The following is a 21,964-nucleotide window of genomic DNA, read 5'->3' as shown; positions in this document are numbered from 1 at the left end:
CTCAGGCTCCTGAGTGCTGGGATCACAGACGTGTATCATCATGCCAAGTTTTTTGTTTTTGTTTTTGTTTTTGTTTTCTCCCCGAGACAAGGTTTCTCTATGTAGCTTTGGGCCTTTCCTGGAACTCACTTGGTAGCCCAGGCTGGCCTCAAACTCACAGAGATCTGCATGCCTCTGCCTCCTGAGTGCTGGGATTAAAGGCATGCGCCACCACCACCTGGCTGCCAAGTTTTTATTCATGTTTGTTCTACCAGTATCTAGCCAAGAAGCTGATTTTAAAATGGTTAAGAGGCATTAGAGAGATGGCTCAGTGATTAAGAGCACTTGCTTTGCAGTCATGAGGACCAGAATTCAGATACCAACATTCTCATAATAAGCTGTGGTCCCACAAGCACCTGTAACTCTAGTTTCAAGGATTCAACAGGATTCTTCTGGTCTCTGTACACAGGCATGCAAAGGCACACATTCATACACACATACAAGTGCACATACATTCATGCAGATATATGCACTCCCACACAAATCCTTAAAGAAAGAGTTAATATTAGATTGAAGGAAAAACAACTAATCCTAAAATGATAGTACTCCTACACTGTCTTCTCTAAGGAGACTTAAAGCACCTTGCAACAATCACATGGCCAGGAAAACTTGTAAAATCTCTCAAATTTTTATTTCTTGAATTATTACCATACTCAAGAAATTAACCTGACAATCTACTTCTGTTGAGTTCTTTTTCCTATACCAAATGTAAACATTTAGTTATCAGGAAAAAAAACATTACAAGAACTCTTCAAAACTAAAGATCAAGTTTCAGTCATTGAAAGAGGGATATATTTTTTCCAATGTTTTTTCTCCCTAAGACGGTTGTAAGAAGAAATGGAAACGAGGCCTGGGATTATAATCCTGCATTCCTTTAATGACAAATAAAAGGTAAGTAACATATATCAACTACTGTATTTTGTTGCATAGTTATCCGGAAACACAGTATCTTTAAATGTCAAAGTTCAGGTTGATAAGCAGGAGGTTAAAAGTGTATAACCATTAATAAGCCAGTGATATGGAAGATTGAGAAACAGCTTGGAGCTCTAATGGCTCAGACAGTTGTAATGGTACAGCAGATGCCAACCCTGAGAAAACAGCCAGTGCTTTGGCTGCCCCTCTCCTAGGACACAGCAAGACTACAATGTCCTAGCCTCCCTTGCACTTAGGAGTGGCTAAGGGCTACCCAATACAATATAAGCAATGCCCATCATTGGTGTAATGAACACACTCCCTGGAGGGCCACCATGTACTGCCTTGTGCAGGTTCAAATGTATGAATACAGTGCCTAGGAGACCACATTTTAATGATGTCAGAGCTACAGAAGGAAAAGCCTTCATCCATTAACTGCCTTTTGAAAGAGATATCTTTACCATCAGAAACTTCCATATGTGAGTAAAGCTTGCTGTTAAAATAGCCAGAACTGTCCAATCATTGCATGACGTGGAAAGCAGCTTAGATACATAAAGAAAAGAGTAAAACTCCAAAACCCAAATAACGGATTCAAGTATAAAAATCAAGCAGGACAACTGTAAACAATTCCTGCATGTCTCCTATCATCCAGTCCCAAAGAGGAAGAAACCATTGCAGGTGCTGAGTGACTGCAGGGTGCCACCAGGCTTCCTGTGATGCACGACTGGAATGAACAATGAGGCATCAGGGCATAGCAGAGACTGAGGACACACTATTTTTCCTACAAAAAAAGTAGCTTTATGGAGTTCCTAAGAGGAGCAGTATGTAGCTTGGGATAAAGAGGGGAGACTGAGAACTGGAAAGGCTATTTAGGTCACTGTTAGCAAGTAGAGTCCTGGGAAGACAAAATGGCAATAAAGAGCCCAGGAAGGTGAGATGGAACTGAAGAGGCCTAAGTTAACATCAGTGCAGCCAGGACAGGCTGCAGACTAACAATACTGGGATTGGGCCACACCATTACAATAACCAAGAAAAGCCACAAACTGTACCCTGGGAGACCAATCAGAATTGAGACAAACAAGTACTAGATGCTCCAAGACATAAAGGATAGCTTATATGACTTGTATATAGGTTGCCAAATTCCTTGCAGCAATGCCAGTACCAATCCCTGTTTGACAAGGTTTCTGTTACCTGACTCTTGTCTAATCAAGAATTCAACCCCTATCTGAATCTGGAATTCCCCTATCCCCCATCCTTTACTCCTTAAAAACCCGGCCACAACTGAGTTCAAGGCTCTCCCTGATCCAACCTCTGTTTCGGAATGGACGAGAAACACAAGCTGGATCTTGCAATAAAGGCTCTTTGCTTTTGCATATGCTCGAACTCCTGGTGATCTCTGGGGGGAGGGGAGGCTCATGATACAGGCATATGACATTTGGGGGCTCTTCCGGGATCTCTCAGACCCACCAAGGCCCCAACTCATGGAGCCTTTGACTGACAGTAAGTATCTTCCTGTTTGTCTGTGTCTTGTTTGGTTTCACTTTGTCTCTGTCTTGCATTGTACTTTGAACGAGCCAATTTCCAAGTGGCCTGCAAAAGGTCTGGGTGGACATGTTTGAAAGACTGCAGGTTGGGGAACTGGGAGACATTCCAGGACCCTTCCGTATAGGATTGGATCTTGGATCCCCCTAGTTTCTTTGAATAGATGAGGCAGAGTCAGGCCCTGCTGGCAATAAGCCATCCTCTCAGTTTCTGTTTTCCTAGGTGGCCAGGGGGAATCAGCTTTTCCTCAGGTGGCCAGGGGGAATCAGCTTTTCCTCAGGTGGCCAGGGGGAATCAGCTTTTCCTCAGGTGGCCAAGAGGAATCTGCATTGTTTGTATGTTTTGTTTGCTTTTCGACTGTTTGTTTTGTGTCTGACACTTTAGACTGATGTTATGGGACAAAAGCCATATGTGTGTGTGTGTGTGTGTGTGTGTGTGTGTGTGTGTGTGTGTGTGTGTGTATTCTGTTTATTTGAATGCATTAATTCAGCAACTGCATGTTTATGTCTGAATAGTCTTAAATGTATGAGTTTACTATGTTCTGTATGTCTGTTACTGTTACAACCAGCCACCTGGGCTCAGATTTATCTCTGGGTGTTCTAGCCATTAGAACTACACCCTGTATAAAAATTGCTTTCTACTGTTCTGTTTTATTAAAAAGCCACCTCTGAAGTTGGGTTATGGCCCACCATTTTTCAGACCCAGACTTGCTTTTGAAGTCTCCATGTCTGAGGTCAAAAACTTGCAAAAAGAACAAGAACAGGGCAACTACAAAATTATCGGTTTATAAATTTATAAAACATAACTAAAAATCTATAATATTTATAACAAAAAGGTTAACTCAAAACTTTAACACAGGGTTAATAATCAGAAGGTTACATAGGTAACCTTAAAACAATGATCTAATCTATCAGTGTCTATAGTTTTGGGCAAATATTCAAATGTGCTAACCTTGCTTTTTAATCCCTTTACTTCTACTTCTGACTGTTTTCGTCAATGTTTTCAAGGTATCAACTAAACCAAATAACTAAAACAAACAGGAATTGCTTGGTTCAAGTCCTCAAACTGTCAGAGATTTGCTGAAGATGACATTTAAGTCAGAGACTTTTATAACCTAGCAATGATTCCCAAGGTCTCCAAGAAGACAATGGATACACCAATGGACAACTCCACCTGGACTTTGGTAATGCTAACCAGCTGACCACTGGGCAAGATTGCCCCAATGCCTCACCTTCTGCCAAGGCTCAGCCCAAACTGTAGACAAGCAGGGCACTGGAGAGTTGATGCCCCCCTTGGCCTAGACAAGGTAAAGCCAATCTCCTCATATTCCTCTTCCATAGGAAAGCCTCTCATCCTCTGTGCCTGCCCTCATGACCATAGAGTCCAAAGGAACATGGGATATTTGTCAGGTAAAGACTACAAACTAGCCTCTGTCATTTTGGTTAATCCTTCTAAGATCTCTGACACTTACAGCTAAGCTAACTACAGCTTTGTCATCTAGACAGCAGCAAGCAATCAGCTCCTTCCCTCAAGGCTGCAGCTCTCTTGTTTGTTCATTCTCAGTTCATAAGGTTTTCTTTTAAGCTCCTAAATTTTAACTTTTGTCTTTATCTATATTTGTCTCAGCAGCTTTAACAGACACCATCCAGGGAGCACCTACGGACTTCCCCAACTCTGAGCTCTGGACTTGCTGAAAGCTAATGTGAACAAGACCAGCCAATGTGACAGCTCCCTGACCCTTCACCTGGAACAGCTAATTGGATGCTGCTGCTGAATGCCCAATTGCCCAGCCTTTGACTAGCCTTTCAGCCTTCCTGGGCCCTGACAACACCCCCATTTCAGCTGGAAGCAGCTACAGAAGAGAGTACATTGTCCCTGGGAGTCTCTAGGGGGCTCATGACACAGTCATAATAGAACCACATGAGTCTCCTCTCTGCCTCTTCATGAGAACTTAAATGAAGAACCACACTACTTTTCATTTATTGCTTTTTTAATCAAGTAATTTTTATTAACTGTTATTTGACAATTTCACACATGTTAATACATTTATGTGTACTCTAACATTCTACTCTTTCTTATGTCCTTTCCATACCTATGAAACTCCTCCAACAAATCTCTCCCCCATATTCATGTCTTTTTGTTTTGTGGCCCACTGGGTTTAGCCAGGGTCATCTTTGTGTCCATAGGCTTGGAACCATCCATTTGACCTTGGTAAATTCATCAGTAGGTACACAGAATCCATCACTAGCCAATGGCTCCAGGGGAAGGCCTTATGAGTATGAAGTCCCTTCCATGCATGCCTGTTGACAACCACAGCTGCTATAGGTTCAAAGACAAAATAGTTTGTCCGGCACTGAATACACAACTTTTAAAGGGAATTTTTGGCTAGATTTGAGTTTCTAATGGACATAACATCTTCTTAGAATGGATCTTAAGGCCAAGACAGATAGACCTGCTACATTTTGGATTAGAACAGTACTAGAGTCATGGACATTTTCTTTCTTCCAGTTTTATTTAAATAAGAAGTATAAGCTGGGTATGGTGGTGCATGCCTTTAATCCCAGCAGAGGCAGAGGCAGGCAGATCTCTGTGAGTTTGAGGCCAGCCTGATCTACAGAGCAAGTTCCAGGGCAGCTGGGGATACACAGAGAAACCCTGTGAACCAAAACAAAACAAACAAACAAACAGAAAACAAACATAAATAAGAAGTATATAAACAAAAATGGTACACAGATGCAAAAACTGGTCATAAATATACCTTAAACATTTAGAGAAAATGTATGAATTCTGGAGAGTAAAAGACTGTCAACTAAGTGATGACATAATCAACAAAACCGATCTTAGGCTGGACAAATGAAATATAGAGAACTCAACAATGAAAAATGCACCTATGTATCAAGTAGACATTTAGCAGTAGGTAAAACAAATGTATTTCCCACAAAAGTTTTGAAACCTGTATATCAATGTGAATGCTGATAAAAAATGAGGATGCTGGCATAAGCGGCACCTAAGACATTTGATAATATACCTGAACAAGATTCTAGACAATCATGCCATATATACTATCAAGACTAGAAGGAGATCTTATAGTGTGATGTTGAACATGAGACAAAGCAAACATCGCAGTGTATTTAAGAAAAAAAAAAAACAGACAACAATCTGCTGTAGTCTGATCAAGGGAACAGAAAGCTCAGTTTTGTCTGCAGCTATCTTCTCTACAACTACAGTATGAAATCTTTGACAAGAGGGTCTATGGAAACATTCACATCTGTCCCTAACACAGCCTGGCCCATAGCAGGTGCCTGATAAGCACTAAGCAGTAGAATGCTCAGAGAGGCAGGTTTGCAACTATGGCATTGAATTCACTCAGAAGATAGTGGAGATAGAAAGATTTTACAGTAACAGAGCCCTGAGTACACTTTTAGTTTTCAAGTATATTTAATATCTTAATGAGATATTCCAACAATACTGTGTGTGGTGTGTGGTGCAGTGTAAATGATTGCCAGTTAGAACAAGCGGGCTTGGTAGACTACACAGGAACATGAAGCAAGCTTGACTGAGCATCAAATAAAAGGAACGATTATTAGAAAATCCATTAATTTCATAATTCACTTCTAAATCACTAATTGAATAATGAGGTTTTATTTGCTTTTTGGCATCACAAATGTTGGCATAGGGAAGAAGACCAAAAAGGATAACTAAAGTAAAGCATTCACAAAAAAGTGATTGTTTATGCAATAATGCTAAAAGCAAAGAAGAAAAAAAAACATACTCTTAAATCATAAAGCTGTTAATTGGCCAAATTAAGAGAAATCTATCAAAATCTTGTGTGAAGAAAATTACGTTTTAAGTCAGTGCAAATAAAAATTAGGCAGTTGGAGGATGGAAGGTTGGCTCAGCAAGTAACACTTAACTACTCTTTAGAGGACCCAAGAGTGACTCCCAGCACTCATATCAAGGTTCTCACAACCGTAACTCAAGAACCGAAAGTATCTGACCCCTCTGACCTACTCAGGCACCAGCAGCTTTGTGCATGTAAGCACGGCGCACACCCACCCCCACCCACCCACCCACCCACACCCACACACACTTTCTTTTTTAATCAGGCATTTATAAGGAAACTGAATTAACAAAAACCAAATGATTATAACGCAATACTACCTGACTTGATAAATTCTTCTCCAGAAAGAACAAAATCATTGAAACTGCTTAGACCAGTGGTTCTCAACCTTCCTAATGCTGGGATCCATTAATAGAGTTCCTCGTGTTGTGGTGATCCCCAACCATAAAATTATTTCATTGCTACTTCATAATTATTTTGTTGCAACTTCATAACTGCAATTTTGCTACTCATAAATCATAATGTAAATATCTGATATACAGGATATCCCGATATGCAACCCCTGTGAAAGGATTGTTTAACCTCCAAAGAAGTCACAACCCACAGATTGAGAACTGCTGGCTTAGACATTGACAGTTTCAAGAGGCAACTGAAGAGAAGTGGAGACAACCAATCCTTCCTACTAAAGATCTTATGATTCTTGAACCCTAATTTTCACAGAAGGAAGCTTGGGAATTCTGTATAAATACAGTACAATGGTAAGTTTACAAACTGACAAATAAAAAAAGATCTCCAGTACCATAATTACTATAGTGAAACTCAAAGGTAAAGCATAACATATTGGATAATGTAGATAGAAACAGCTTCTGCCAGAACAATCTTGTTAAATGTACATCACTTTGTTGATGGTTAGCTTTAAATGTCAACTTCATATAGCCTACGATCACTTGGGAAGAGTCTCAATGACAAATTGATTGTGTATGTTGAGTTGGCCTGTGGGTGTGTCTGTAGGAGATTGTATTAATTGATATGGAAAGACACAGCCTACTGTGGGTGGTACCATTCCCTAGGCAGGAGGTCCTGTAGAAAATAGAGAAATTGAGCTGAACGCAAGCAAGTAAGACAGCAAGCAGCATACATTCGTTTAGTCTCTTTGATCTTGATGGTGGATGTGATGTGACTATTTTAAGATCCTGCTGCTTTTACTTCCCTGAGATGGACTATGACCTGGAAATATGAGCTAAAAATAAACCTTTTCTCCCCTGAGGTTATTTCATCACAGCAAGAGAAACAAAACAAGAACAATTTCTAGTTATTCAAATGGTGACTTCAAGCACACTACCTTGGTGAGTCTACTTACTAGTACCTAAAATGTTCGTCACCTATACAGTATCATAAATGCACAAAAATTACTAAAAAAAAAAAAATTATTTCTGTAAAAGAAAAATCATGCCTCACTATCTTCATATCTTTCCTTCACAAGAATACATGTTTAAAAAACAAAATTACTGAGCTGGGCGGTGGTGGCACATGCCTTTAATTCCAGCACTCAGGAGACAGAGCCAGGCGGATCTCTGTGAGTTCGGGTTCAGCCTGGTCTACAAAGATCCAGGACAGGCATCAAAACTACACAGAGAAACCCTGTCTCAAAAATCCAAAACAAAAACAAAAACAAAAAACAAACAAAAAAAAATTACCATGACTTTAAAGAGCATAAAACTAGTCTAAAGAAACAAAGCAGTAAGATATTAAAATCAGTGCCTGCAAAGATTAAAACTATAGTGTTTTTTGTTTCTTTTTTCAAGAGAGGCTTCTCTGTGTAGCCCTGGCTGTCTTAAAACTGATTTGTAGACCAGGGTAGCCTCAAAACAACAGGAATCTATCTGTCTGTCACTGCCTCTCAAGTGTACTACTGTGGTGATATATTGTGTACCTTAATAAAATTTGCCTGAAGATCAGAAAATAGAACAAGCACTAGATTAAACACAGAGGCCAGGCAGTGGTGGCACACACCTTTAATCCTAGCATTTGGGAGGCAGAGGTCCATCTGAATCTCTGTGAGTTCAAAGCCACCTGGAATACATGAGACTGACTCAGTCTAGGAGAGAAACAGAGCCAGGCAATGGTGGCACACACCTTTAATCCTAGCATTTGGGAGGCACACACGCCATTAATCCCAGCACTAGGAAGGAAGTGATGGCTGGATGGAGAAAAGTATAGAAAGCATGAGGAGATAAGAACTGAGGCTTTTCAGGCTGAGGAGTCCTAGAGGTAAGATGTGCCTTATTCCTTTGTCTCTATGATCTTTCAGCATTTACCCTAATATCTGTCACTGGGATTTTTTTTTTTATTAAAAGACAGTTTAGAATTTGTATTACACCTGGCATCCAAACTGTGGGGCACAAATTCATGAAAAAGCCACAGGCTCAGGCTGGAGTTACACCTCACCTGGGCCAGACTCCCTAACTTGCTGGCTAAGGTTTTGTTGCAGCCTCACTGCAACTAACTCCTGTAGTGGGTAGCCATTCCAGCTGTGAAGTTCCAACCCCCACTGAGGCTTCGGTAATGGTCACGCCTACAAGGCAGGGCTGAGGGAGGACACTGAAGACCCAGGATCTAGATGCGCAGGCTCTCTTGGTGCCTGGACCCTGGACGCTGGAGATAGACTGAGCAGAGTTCTCCAGAGAACACCGCCGGACTGCGCCATACCTTTGCCAGACCCTACAACCTACTTATCCCTTCATTTGTAAGTTACCCCCACAAAATAAACCTCCCTTTTAACTATGTGGAGTGCCCTTAATAATTTCACCAATAAACTCCATATGTTTTGGGGCCCCCAAAACTGCAGGAGTTAGCTACTTTTCACACATTTTCCTAGTGAGATGGCTAGGTCTTTCACTTCTTTTCTCTCCTGGTGGGTTTTGGCTTTCCTTGAGCCCCCATGTCAGGTTGCTGCCACTGTCATCTGAATCATCACTATCAGCAGATTTAGTGAGTTAATTGGGATTTCTTAAAGGGAGGAATTAGTTAAAAGAAAAGTTTTTCCCACATTAAAAAAATGGGAATTTTTACAATGGGAAGAATTTGGTCTCTGTTTGACTGTACATTAAATGGTTTGAAAATGGAATAATTAAATGAAAGGATCATTAATGTTGATGGGATAGATGCAATGTCAATTATAAATATTATTTGTTTGATCATTTCTGTTTTATCATCAAAAAAGTTGGTTAATATGAGTGCCAAGATAAAAGCTTTAGAAAAACCTGTTAAAACAGATCATAGAGATATGATCAGAACAATTTAAAGGAGACCAATCTCAACACTGCATTATAAGGTTACAGAGAAACAGTCTAAGGCTTTCAAACAGCCAACCTTAATTTATCCAGTAACCTTACAAGAACTGCCTACTGTGGATGTTGCTCTGTATAAATAAAATGCTGATTGGCCAGTAGCCAGGCAGGAAGTATAGGTGGGACAAGCAGAGAAGAGAATTCTGGGAACAGGAAGGCTGTCAGGAGACAGTACCACCAGCCGCCATGAATACCAACATGCAAGATACTGGTAAGCCACAAGCCATGCGGCAAGGTATAGATTTATAGAAATGGGTTAGTTTAAGATAGAAGAACTAGATAACAAGAAGCCTGCCATGGCCATACAGTTTGCAAGCAATATATAGTCTCTGTGTTTACTTGGTTGGGTCTGAGCAGCTGCGGGACTGGGCAGGTAAGAGAGATTTGTCCTGACAATGGGCCAGGAAGGACTGGAGAAAACTTAAGCAACAACCATCAAATGATAGATATCCTCAAGTCTATGTAAGAGCTGACTGGACTCCTGTGAAAATTTTAGATTTGAGGAGATTTAAAGAAGCAATCGTCTCATATGACATCTACACATCTTTCATGAAACAGATGTTAAACTTGTGGTTAAGTTGGAACTAGATTATCCCTCAAGACTGGAGAGTTTTGGTTACAGCAGTCTTAAAGGCTGGTCCCCAACTACAATTGAGGACCTGGTGATAGGATGAGGCTAAGACCATTGAACAACTAAGTAGAGCTAGAGTTCTTGAAACAACCCAAGATAAACTTCTTGGAGAAGGCAATTATGCTGATAAACAAAGACAATCTTTATATGACCACATCCTGTCTTTATGCCCCATGGCACCCTTGAATGCTTGGGACAGAATAGTAGTAGGAAAGTAAATTGAGTCATTTGCAAGAGTTATACAGGGCCCCAAAAAAGCCCTTCACTGATTTCTTACAAAGATTGACTTCAGCAGTAAACAGAATGTGTAACATGAATCTTAAAAAGTCTTATTAATAAAAAAAACTTGGGAGCCAGGTATTGGGGTAAATTCTGAAAGGTCAGAGAGACAGAACAAGCCACAGCTAACCTCACCTTGCCAACTTCTCAGCCAATCCTGTTTCCTCAAACTGGAAGCCTCTGAGTCCTCACCCGAATGGATCTCAGCTGAACTGCTGCTAAAATACTAAAAGCTTAAAAGCCTCTAGTTCCTGGTCCTTACACCTTATATACCTTTCTGCTTCCTGTCATCACTTCCTGGGATTAAAGGCATGTGTCTTTCCCAAGTAAGACATGAAATCTCAATAGCAGGTATTAAAGGTGTGTGTCACCATGCCTGACTGTTTCCAGTGCAACTTTAAACTCACAGATATCCAGATGGATTTCTGCCTCCAGAATGCTAGGATTAAAGGTGTGTGCTACCACTGCCTAATCTCTATGTTTAATATAGTGGCTGTTCTATTTCTGACCCCCAGATAAGTTTATTGTGGTGCACAATATATCAACCACAAGAATGATACTGAATTCAGAAGCTAGACAGATAATAATTAAATCTGTGGCTTTTGAAAGTCATAATGTACAACACAACAGAATAATTAGGCCCTTTAAGGCAAGATCAGGATCCTTTTAGGAATGGACCTGAGATACAATACATATTGAATCTCATGATCATGATGATGCTTGGATAAGAGAAGTGATTTCCAGAGGTTTGAAGAAAAATAGTAGTGTCAAGTGTTTCAATCATGGCAAACAAGGTCACCTAAAATGGGACTGTAAGCAGGGCATACCTAGGAACAATGTTTTTTTCAAGGAATAATCCTAACAGAATACCTCTCCCTTCTGGATTATGCAGAAGGTGTGGCAAAGGCAGACATTGGACTAACAAATGTAGATCAACAAGGGAAAGACAAGGTAATCCCTTACCTTTGCCATCAGGAGACTCCCTGAGGGTCCTCTTGAAGGTCCCCATGTCAAATTCTGTTCAGTCTTTTCCTGTCACCATGAAAGAAACTCCTTCCTAGAGCAATTAAAGAACCTAATGCCTAATGTAAAACAAAAAACAAAAAACAAAAAAACAAAAAACCATACTGCTTGGGGTAATAGAACAGCTATAGAAGAGAAAAAAAATTCAGGAGAAAGCATAAATCAAAATTTATAAAGATTTGATTTGGAAACTCCCTAAGGTTAGGGTTGGGGAAGGGTTTTGTTTTTGTCTTTTAGGAGAATGAAGGCTAAAGAATCTGAAGAACACTGGACATATGAGTGATCTGAAGAAAAAGGACAAATCATCCATAAAGACTGTCCCACAAAAAAGGTTTTCTGCAGTGAACCATGACCATGCCTACAAACAGGAAGTCTCAAAAAATATGACAGAACCCCACAATGATGATTCTACATGACGATGATAATGCCATTAAGCTGACAAACACCATCCAAAGATCAGCTTTGGACTATGAACTGCTCAGGACAATATTGAAATGGCTAGCTGAGATGATATAGCCTCACAGACAACACTAATCAGGACTTGACCATAATTCTAAATATTCTTTGTGTCCCCAAAAGACTATCAGTGTCCCCAGTCAGCAGGAAGTAGTCTAGAAAACTATGTCCACATTCCCAAAAAATGAATTATGGATGTTTGTCTTTGTTTAGAGGTTGGTTAAAAATTATTATTGGTCATAGTCAATCTCTTTCTAAAAGAAGAAAGGGGGATATGATATAGAACTGTATTATATAGAAATGATAAGATAAAAAAGTAGATTATTGAATCTACTTTTACAAAGCAACTACTAGTTTTAAATATTTTACACTGGATTGGATTTTTTTATATTGTATACAAAGTGCATATATTGGGATTAATAAAGTTGAGATTCATTTTGTTAGTTTATTCTAACAAAACGTTCAAGGTATTGTACCTATACAGCTCATTTAACAATGTAATGCAAATTGCTATCCTTGAAAGTTATTACCAACTAATTAGGATATAAAGAAATGAAAGTTAGTAGTTAGTCATTACAATCAAACTTGTAGTTATGTTAGCTATGTTTTCAAGCTATGTTTCAATAACATAGATTCTTTTTTATGATTATGAAACGTCTTCTCCTGGCAGCACCAATCTACTTCAGAGAAGATGATAGACATCGAAGAAACTCCATATGAAGTTTACTTTGTGGCATAAGTAAGCCACTTGGCAAGAAAGTACCCTTGCCTCAACTGCTGATAGTATGCTGTCCAAACTGGACAAGCAGGACACAAAATAAAGAATTGTCAAACCTTGCCAAGACAAGGTAGGAAGGCCTTTCAGAAAATCCTGCTTCATAGATAAGTCTGTCAGATATGCTAGGCCTATAGGCTGAAGATGGATGCCCCCAACATTGCAGAGGAACCTTGGGTAACTGTCCAGGAAGCCAGCTGTTTCTGTCATTTTTCACATTTTTTGGAAGTTGCTTATTTGCACTTCCTGCTTACTTAGGTAATATTATTTCCTTCTCGGGTCTCTGAAGGAGTTGAAGATTAGTCATAGTTATAGTTTTCCTTGTTATCAAATTCAGAAAAGAAACTCACTAATTAGGTGTAAAATGTATAAGTTTGAAAGACTTCAAAAGATAGTTTTCAGTTGTTAATACAAGTTAGAATAGAAAGTGAATTAGGTACAAAACTTTGGATTCACCAACATAGTATAAATAATTGAGTATTTTCTTTGAATCTGTCAAATGTTAATGGACTAGACATTGTTAATGTAATTCTTAACTATATATATTGTATATACTTATTGTACTTATTGTATACAGTTTTTCTTCTATTAGTTATAACCTTTTATTATTTTAGACAAAGGGGGGAAATGTTGTGATATATTGTATACCCTAATAAAATCTGCCTGAAGATCAGAGAACAGAACAAGCCATTAGATTAAACATAGAGGCCAGGCAGGGGTGGCACACACATTTAATTCCAGTACTTGAGAATCATATGCCTTTAATCCCAGCACTAGAGAGGCTGAGAAAGGAAGTGATATGGTGGGTGGAGAAAGGTATATAAGGCCTAAGAAAACAGGAAATAAAGCCATTTGGCTGAGGAAGTGCATTTGGCTAAAGGACTATTGGCTAAGGCTTTTCAGGCTGAGGAGTCCTAGAAGTAAGACATGGCAGTAGCTTGTTCCTTTGTCTCTCTGATCTTTCAGCATTTGCCCCAATATCTAGTTCCAGATTTTTTATTAAAAGACATTTAGAAATTCATGTTACACACTACCAACCATAACTATGGTTCTTTAAAGGACTTATGATATAGTCTATTAACTAACTTTAATAATTTTATGGATGTTTAGAGTCTTAAATTTCCAAACTCCCTAGTTACACCATCACCTCTAGGTAATATGATACCAAGCTGATAGGAATAACTATAAACATATTTCAAAATTGTACAACTGGACAACATGGTAGCAAATAAATTTCACTATGATACTTATCTAAAAATAATTTTCAAATTATCTTTATAGAATGTTTTTGCTTATCATTTGAGGTCCAGGAAATCAATCTTTACTCTCTCTGGCCCTCACAAGAAACACATAGTATTATAAACAATTTTTAAAGTAGCCAGCAAAGACTCATTATCATGGTTTTGCTTACTGTTGTATATGTTTCCAAACCGCTTAATATAATCCTGTTTACCATACTTAAGTAACAAAATCATGATGCACTAATCCTCCCAATATCATAAAAAAAATCTTTAGTCTTCTTTCATCACACATCTTTGCACAGAGGTGTAAAAGTAATATACTGCATAAAGGCTCAACTGCTTTAGATAAGAACATTGATCCATCTGTTCTTGGGAAACATGAGCATTTAAAAATGGACAAAACAGATGCAAGTAAAGTCTTGGGGGGGGCAACAAAAAGCAGTATGTACTAAAATAAAAAATAATACTTAACAGTGCAAAACCAAAACAGAGAAACAGTGAAGCCCAGTTTGAAATACAGAATTACAGGCAACACAAAGAGTGGCTGACTGTATCGCAAAATTGAGGCTACAGACCAACTTTCTGCATTTCACCTGAACAGAGATATCTTGAGTGCAGCTTTGTTACTTCCAATGGCTAAAATGACACAGTTGAAAAGACACTGAAAATGGGGGCTGGAGAAACAGCTTAGCAGTTAAGAGTACTTGCAGCTCTTGCAGGGGACCCAGGTTCAGTTCCCAGTGCCCAAACAGCAGCTTAAAACCAATTCCCAATGCCAAAAGGTAAAGTATAATTCCAGGCCCAGGGGATCTGGCACCTTCTTCTGATTGCCACCAGCACCAGGCAAGAGCAGGAATACACACACATACAAAAACAAAACACTCGTATACATAAAATAAAAATCTTTAATTAAAAATAGTGAAAATGCATAATATCAATGAGTTAATTTCCAAGATCTACCCATCTCTAACCCATAGGTCCAGCTTTATCTTTAGGAGACTCTAGACAGGCAGAAACTGGGAAGAGCAGCTGAAACCACAGCAAAAATGAGTAGATGGCAATTTCCTTAAGAGACAGTTACAAAAGTTCTGGGGGAACAAGCCACTGAGGTACAACATAGTTAAGATTTGAGAGTCTCGATTTAGCATTCCTACCATAGATCAGACTGTGGAGGAACATGAACCAAACAAGTATTTAGGGAAAATGGATAGTTTCCATTGCTTTTCTTAACAGTAAGAGAATGGTCTTCAATAGATCAGTATCCTTCCTAAGTTCCATGGCAAAATGCCTCATAGCCCATTAGCAAAGCATTATTTATTCTGCAAGTGAAACACATCTCTATTTCCTATTGAATTACATAAGCCATGCCCTTCATTATCTGACTAATCTAAGGGCTCACGCAGACTTGCTTAAAAAGTCAGAGTTGTCCACAGTGATCTGCTATTGCTCCTTCTTCCATTTAATGTTTTCATTTTCTCTCTTCTTAATTTTATTCCTTTATTAGTGTTCTAAATTCTAAGTTTAATGGAAACAAAATTTCATCTTAAGAGGTAAAATTATGATGTAGGTATTTACAAATAATCTACAACAGGACCAACTCACCAACTGGATGAGTGATGGTGTTCTGAAGGCCGGGGATTACCACAGAGTAGGTAGGTGAGCGATATGGATAAATTGTTGTAGGATTTGTAGAGATAATATTTTGTGTGGTACCAGAAAATACATTGGAAACACTTAGAGGGAAGCGTTTTCGCTTCCCTGGACGAGGCTGATAAACCCAACCTAAAGAAAAAGATAAAGTTTTTATTATGAATACACAGACTCTGGCCTTTTCATATTAATAATATAGGACACTTTAAAGTTTAAAAATATGGGTTGTCTAAAAGTGTATTTTCCAGCTCCATGATGCTATTTTTATGAACAAATCCTTTACTGTTCATTTTAACATCCACATAGCTTCTTATTTTGTTATTTTGTAATCCATAATAGAGAAAAAAGTCAAAATGCCTCATATTCAGAGACACAGAGTGACTTCGTGGCACACTCTATACCAAAGTCATTGAGTTTTTATCCCAAACCCTTTCCTCTCCTAAAGAAAAGTACCCCATAAGACATGATTTATTTCCTCCTCCTCCTCCTCCCTCACAAATGTCAGCAGCTTACAATGTAATAGTCACTAATAGCCAGTCACTATTTGTATGCCTGGTTCGGAAAGTCACTCTCTGAGACTGAGACTTGGCAATTACTAAAACCATTAACACTAATTTCCTTTAAAGTCAGAAGTCTGATGCTCTGTGTAAACAAATCACTGGTTCCATCGAGTTGATACCTCAGAATCTTGCCTCCTAAAATATTTCTGTTTATATTTCAGGAAAAAATCTCTTCCCATTATGTATGGTTACATAACCCACAAAGAATGCATAGTTCTCAATCTTTATTTCAATGCCCTTACTGAGGACAAATCACTCATTTCAAATTGTATCATGATAGGAATAAATCTATCAATCAAAACACCAGACTATGTTCTGATAACCCACTTAACATTAAAATGGAACAGGATATTAATTCCTGCATTTTAATTATGTTTTAATTGTGAACTATGTTTTTTATGTTGCCATGATTATTTAATATGTCTAGTATACTACAAAATAGAACTATGGAGATTTACTGTTACTTATATAGCTACAGCTGTATATGTATGTTTGTATATACCTATATGTATTTAATCAACACTACAATAAAAGCATGTCTCCTGATTTGCATTAGCTGGTAAATATGTGATCAGATATTTCACAACTGTGTTCTACTTAAGAAAACATATGCTTAGTATTAATTAAATCATTATTATAATGTTAGCCATTATTTTTTTTCTCACACAAAGATTAGGGAATCTCAACCTAACTTAATCTTTACCTAAATAAATTTAAAAGAAATTGAAAGAGCCTTTGTTCATTTCATTGATTACCAGGGAATTCCTCTCTGTGCTTCTCTTTAATCTTTTGTGCTTCATCATAATAGGGTTTCTTTTGTTCTTCACTCAGTTTGTTCCATTCTAACCCGAGCTGGACACTGATTTCTGCATTGTTGGCAGCTGGGTTAGCTTTGGCTAGTGCTGGTCGGTGGATTCTTGCCCAAACCATAAATGCATTCATGGGTCGCTTCACATGACCATTTCTGTCCTTACTGAAGGGAGTATCAGGTATTCCTATGTGACAAAAATTAAAAGACTAAGTTAATGTGCCATGTATGCAATTATAAAGTGAAGTGTACCTTCATCTATATTTACATTTCGAGTACCTGAAAACACACACTACAATACAGTCAAAATACTGCCAATATTACAAAATTCCTTATAGTTACTGAACTCAGCATTCTAAATTGTAGCTTAGAGTAACTCCTACAGAGTATAATATTGTTGAAGATACTCTTCAGTAACGTTAGAAACACATGGATGGCTATTTATTTCTTTGAGTTTCATTAATACCTCTAGAAGTAATTGACATTTAGTTTATTTCCCACTAAAATTAGTCTATCATTAGGAGTCAGGAACTGTGTCTCATTCATAACTATGCCCCTAGCACTACATATGTTAAGTTACTTAAGTATTTAAAGGAAGTCATTTCCAAAAGCAGTGGTAGTGTCCTTCAAAGCAAACAATATTTATGCTAACACAACTTTTCACTATGAAGATGAAATTCCTGCCGCAGTGAATCATTAAAACTAGACTCATGTCCCGAGAGAAAAATAAACAAGTGGCCCTGAGAGTCACAGTACCAGTAAAAATCCCTATAAAGGAAGTTCACTAAATGTATATCCCTATGCAGTTCATTCATAAAAGTAATGTCTATGGACATATGGAGATGGTGGCCACGCCTTTAATCCCAGCACTTGGAAGGCAGAGGCAGGTGGATCTCTGAGTTTGATGACAACCTGGTCTATAGAGTTAGTTCCAGGACAGCTAGGGCTGTTACACAGAGAAACCCTGTCTCAAAGGGGAAAAAAAATACTACCTATGAATGTTTTACATTAACTCATTTTAAGGTTACTTGATATATAAAACTGTTTTAGATGTGAAGATATTTAAAGAATGCTATTGGGGATGTGGCTTAGTTGGTAGAATGCTTGTCTAATGTGCATTTATATGCCAATTCCCAGTGCCTTATAAAAATCAGGTATAGTAAGTGTTATGTACACAGAAGGGCGTGGGAACATGTGTGTGCATGCACACACAAAAAAAAATAGGAAAAAAACGATATTTAAATTGTAAAAGGTATAGTGGGATGGGAAGAATCAGCACTGAAAATTTTTTAAAAAGGCGTAAAAGTTCATGAAAATATGAAGAAAGCTATGACTTATCAAGACATTCAGTGACATGGTGTTCTATACGAACTAATCCTAAGGACTTGCTAGTTATATACCTGAAAACATTGGAAAGTAGCATTTGGTTGTAGTCACTGCTATTTCAATTTATCATTCCTTTTAAAAACAAGTTAGCTTATTGAGTATTTTTATTAATATTTCTAGAAAACCTTAGCTTTTAGAATACTACAATGCAGTATTTGCTTTCTGCAAGAAAAGTCACTGTTCACTTTTAAAGATAACCTCTATACTCACTTAAACAATTATCATTTCCCCTGAAACATTGGTTTTGTTCTACTTCCTGATAAGCATCAACCTATGAAGCTACTACATCAGGAAATTTGAAATGTTACTTATGTATAAGCTGGGGGAATCTGTATTATCTAACAAGGTATTATCTATTATCTAAATCTGTTTACTAAGTCTTAAAATTGATTTTTAAAACATATTTGTGGAAATCCTTTACACTTCTGTGTATTTTTACCAATATGTGGGAAAATCAATCAGAAACGAATCCCTGTGCAGGCTAAGAATCAGTTTCCGAACTTCAGCTGCTGAACTGCTAGTACTGTCTGCTCTGGGCAACAAAGACCTAACTGTGAAAGCCAGATTCCCTTGCCTTCTAATACCTGCGTCTGAGGGAAGCACCGTGAGGGGGACATCTTTGGTTTCAATTTTTACAGAAGGCTCCAGTAAGGACTGCATTTTAATAGGCACTGGTGTCAGGGGGACCTTGGACAACCGTATCAGCTCAGAAGGCGGAGGCCCCTGAAATTGGATACGGGCTCCAGGAGGGACCGTGTGGAGAGTCAAAGGGAACCTTAGGTCTTGCTGGTGCGGACCAAATGCACCGGGCGGCTGGGCCAGGATGGCATCCTTGCTGTCGTGGCTCAGGCCATTGGACGCGGCTTCCGTGCCCAGCCTGCAGTCCTCCCTGAGTCGGTCAGGCTCCTCGGTCTTAATGACTCCTTCTCCGATGGCCAGCAGGTTCCTGCCTTCCCCGCCTTGCAGCGCATCCCTCGAGGCTTCCTCCGCCTCCAGCTTGGCTTTCTTCTCATCCCCTCGGCGGCCGTCGAGGGCCTTCCCGGTGCCATCCAACTTGGCGGCCCTGGAGGCTCTGGGGCCGGCCTCGGTGGTCCTCCGAGATCCCACCGACAGGTCCAAGCCCGCCCCCAGCTCCTGCTTCTCGGCCTTGACGAGCAGCGTCCGGGGCTGCATGGGGCGCAGCAGCTCGGGCCTGCAAGGGCCACCGTCGGCCGCGGACTGGGGCGGCAACAGCAGCAGCTCCGGCCTCAGCTGCAGCAGACGCGCCTGCGCGGCCGCGGCGGAGGCGGAGGAGGAAGAGGAGGAGGCGGCGGCCGCAGCGGCGGCCGCGGCGGCGACGGCACCCTCGTCGGGAGCTTGAGGTAACAGCGGCCCGGGCGGCGGCAGCAGCAGCACCTGCTCCGGCTTCACTTGCAGCAGGCGCCGCGTCCCAGCCTGCGCACCTGCCGCCGCGGCCTCCCCGCACGATGAGGCCACTGCGGCGATGGCGGCCGCGGCCTGGGCCGGCGGCGATTGGGGGCGCTCGGCGGCCGCGGCCCGGAAGGTGGCGGCCTCGACGGGCTGCGCGGGCGGAGCGGGGCGCAACGGGCGCGGTGGGGTGGGCCGCGGCGGTTGGCGCGGCATCGGCGGCGGCGGCTCCGGCCTGGCTCTCTCCATGGGGGAGGGGGCGGCCGGCTGGGTCGCGGCCGGGATTGTGAGCTCAGCCGTTTGTTGGCGGCCTCCCCCTCCCCCTTTCGGTTAAGACGCTTCCAAGGCCTTGGCTACCCAGAACCCTACGCGCTCCACAGACTCGGGCCTCCAGCTCGCCTCGCCCAATCATGAGCGGCCCGGGGCTCCCGGCCAGCCAATCACAGGCACGCTCCTCGGCTCCTCCCACCCACTGCCCTAGCCTTGTGCCACAACACTGGAATCATCCGCCATGGCCCAGCCGAAGCTCCTGTGTCCCATTTTCCTCCCGCCTCTTCACTCGCCCTCTCTTCCGGATTCTCTTCAGCCTTGTCCTTGGTTACCCTACCCCACCCCCCGCCTGGAGCGCGACAATGGCGTTGCCCAGGAAACGCTTGTGGTTCCACGCCTTTTCAAATGACCTGCCAGGACGAAGGTGTGGGCCTTTCTGGCGGGCTGGGGAACCCTGCCTGAGTCTTCATTAGGCCCCAGTGTCGTAGGGTCTTCTAACAGTTCTCAAGGGATAGTGGGGACATCTTACACCTTACCACCAACCTCATTCGGCGTTCTTACTGGAACAGGTCTTTGGCTGGTAGAACTGTTCTGCTAGTTGAATTTTCAATCACCCTACTGTCAAAATGCAACCTAAATTCCTCCACGTTCTGAGTGAGATTCTACCAGCCATTATCCTTGTCCAAGGTTCCATCATCCTTCCCTGTTTCCACATGGATGTTGCAGTCCTATTGTCTTGCTCTTCATCTTTGTCCCACTAGTCCCCAACTGCCAGTGGTTATAAAAATACAAGTCTTAACCTGTCACATTTACCCCAAATCTTTCTGCTGCTCTAACTGGTCATGAAATAAAAACCCCAAATTCTTGGCAGAGCCTGATAAGTCTGGTAGTGGCTTGGGCTCTACCAATAATTTCTTTATGTGAGTTTTGTGCGCTTCAACCACATTGCACCCCAGGCCATTCTTTTTCACTACAGGACGTTTTCATCATTTCAAGCTTTTATGTCTCTGAAACTCCTGCTTATTTTTTAAACAGACACAGAACTGCACTTCAGAGAAAACAATGACTCAGCATCTGTTGGAATCTCCTTTATGCACTCATACCTGATCACATCCTTTGAAGTGCTTTATTTGTGTGATTATTCTGTTGCTTCTTCCAGTTGATTGTTACCTCCTTTGGGGAAGAACTCATTATGTCTTGCTCATCATTGACTCCCTAATGCCAACTGTTGAGTAATCGTTCAATAAATTCTTATTGAAAAGGAAATGAATAAGAACTTCCACTGCCTAATAAAATAGTAATGCTACTTACATGAAGGGTGCATTCTAGGTTTTTTTCGGTGTGTGCTTCTTCTTTTAAGTAGGATTGTGCTTGTTTTTCATTAAATATCACCAAGTAAAAGAATTCTCGTTTACTGCATCACTAGACATCTTGACTAAATGCTACAGCTATCTTGAGGTAGATGAGGCTATGTCTAAGACAATCAAAGATGAATTCAATTCTTTCTAACACTTTTCTCAAATTACTAAACAGAATTTTATACATAAATACATGGAAGAACACATCACACACAGACAACTGAACCTCTAAAATGTGCTTAGGAAGTTGAGGCAGGAGGATTGATTGCCACAAGTCTGAGGCCAGATTTATGTCAGTTAAAGTCCAATGCTGGCTACAATATGAGATTCTGTCTCAAAAAAAAAAAAAATCAAACTATTAAAATTAAAATTGGATTTTAAAAACCTTGCTAGGTTCTATACCTCAATATTTCCAAAATATAGTACTTAGCTTAAA

At 40.4% G+C, this 21,964-nt stretch overlaps 1 protein-coding gene across 1 annotated transcript in view; it reads right to left on the bottom strand.

The window, feature by feature from the left end:
* The window catches only part of Sox30 (SRY-box transcription factor 30), a 43,258-nt gene extending 23,109 nt beyond the window's left edge, over positions 1-20,149 (bottom strand). The window contains exons 1-3 of the mRNA XM_036196985.1: positions 19,078-20,149; positions 17,055-17,294; positions 15,692-15,871 (exon numbers count right to left, since the gene is read on the bottom strand). Of these exons, the coding sequence (XP_036052878.1) occupies positions 15,692-15,871; positions 17,055-17,294; positions 19,078-20,149 (1,492 nt within the window). The remainder of the gene's footprint in view (positions 1-15,691; positions 15,872-17,054; positions 17,295-19,077) is intronic.
* Between the last annotated feature and the right edge of the window lie 1,815 nt (positions 20,150-21,964).

Source organism: Onychomys torridus, chromosome 8, assembly GCF_903995425.1.
Source record: "Onychomys torridus chromosome 8, mOncTor1.1, whole genome shotgun sequence".
Lineage (NCBI taxonomy): Eukaryota > Metazoa > Chordata > Mammalia > Rodentia > Cricetidae > Onychomys > Onychomys torridus.
The sequence above is the reverse complement of the archived record's forward strand: the minus strand, read 5'-3'. Positions and strand labels throughout refer to the sequence as shown.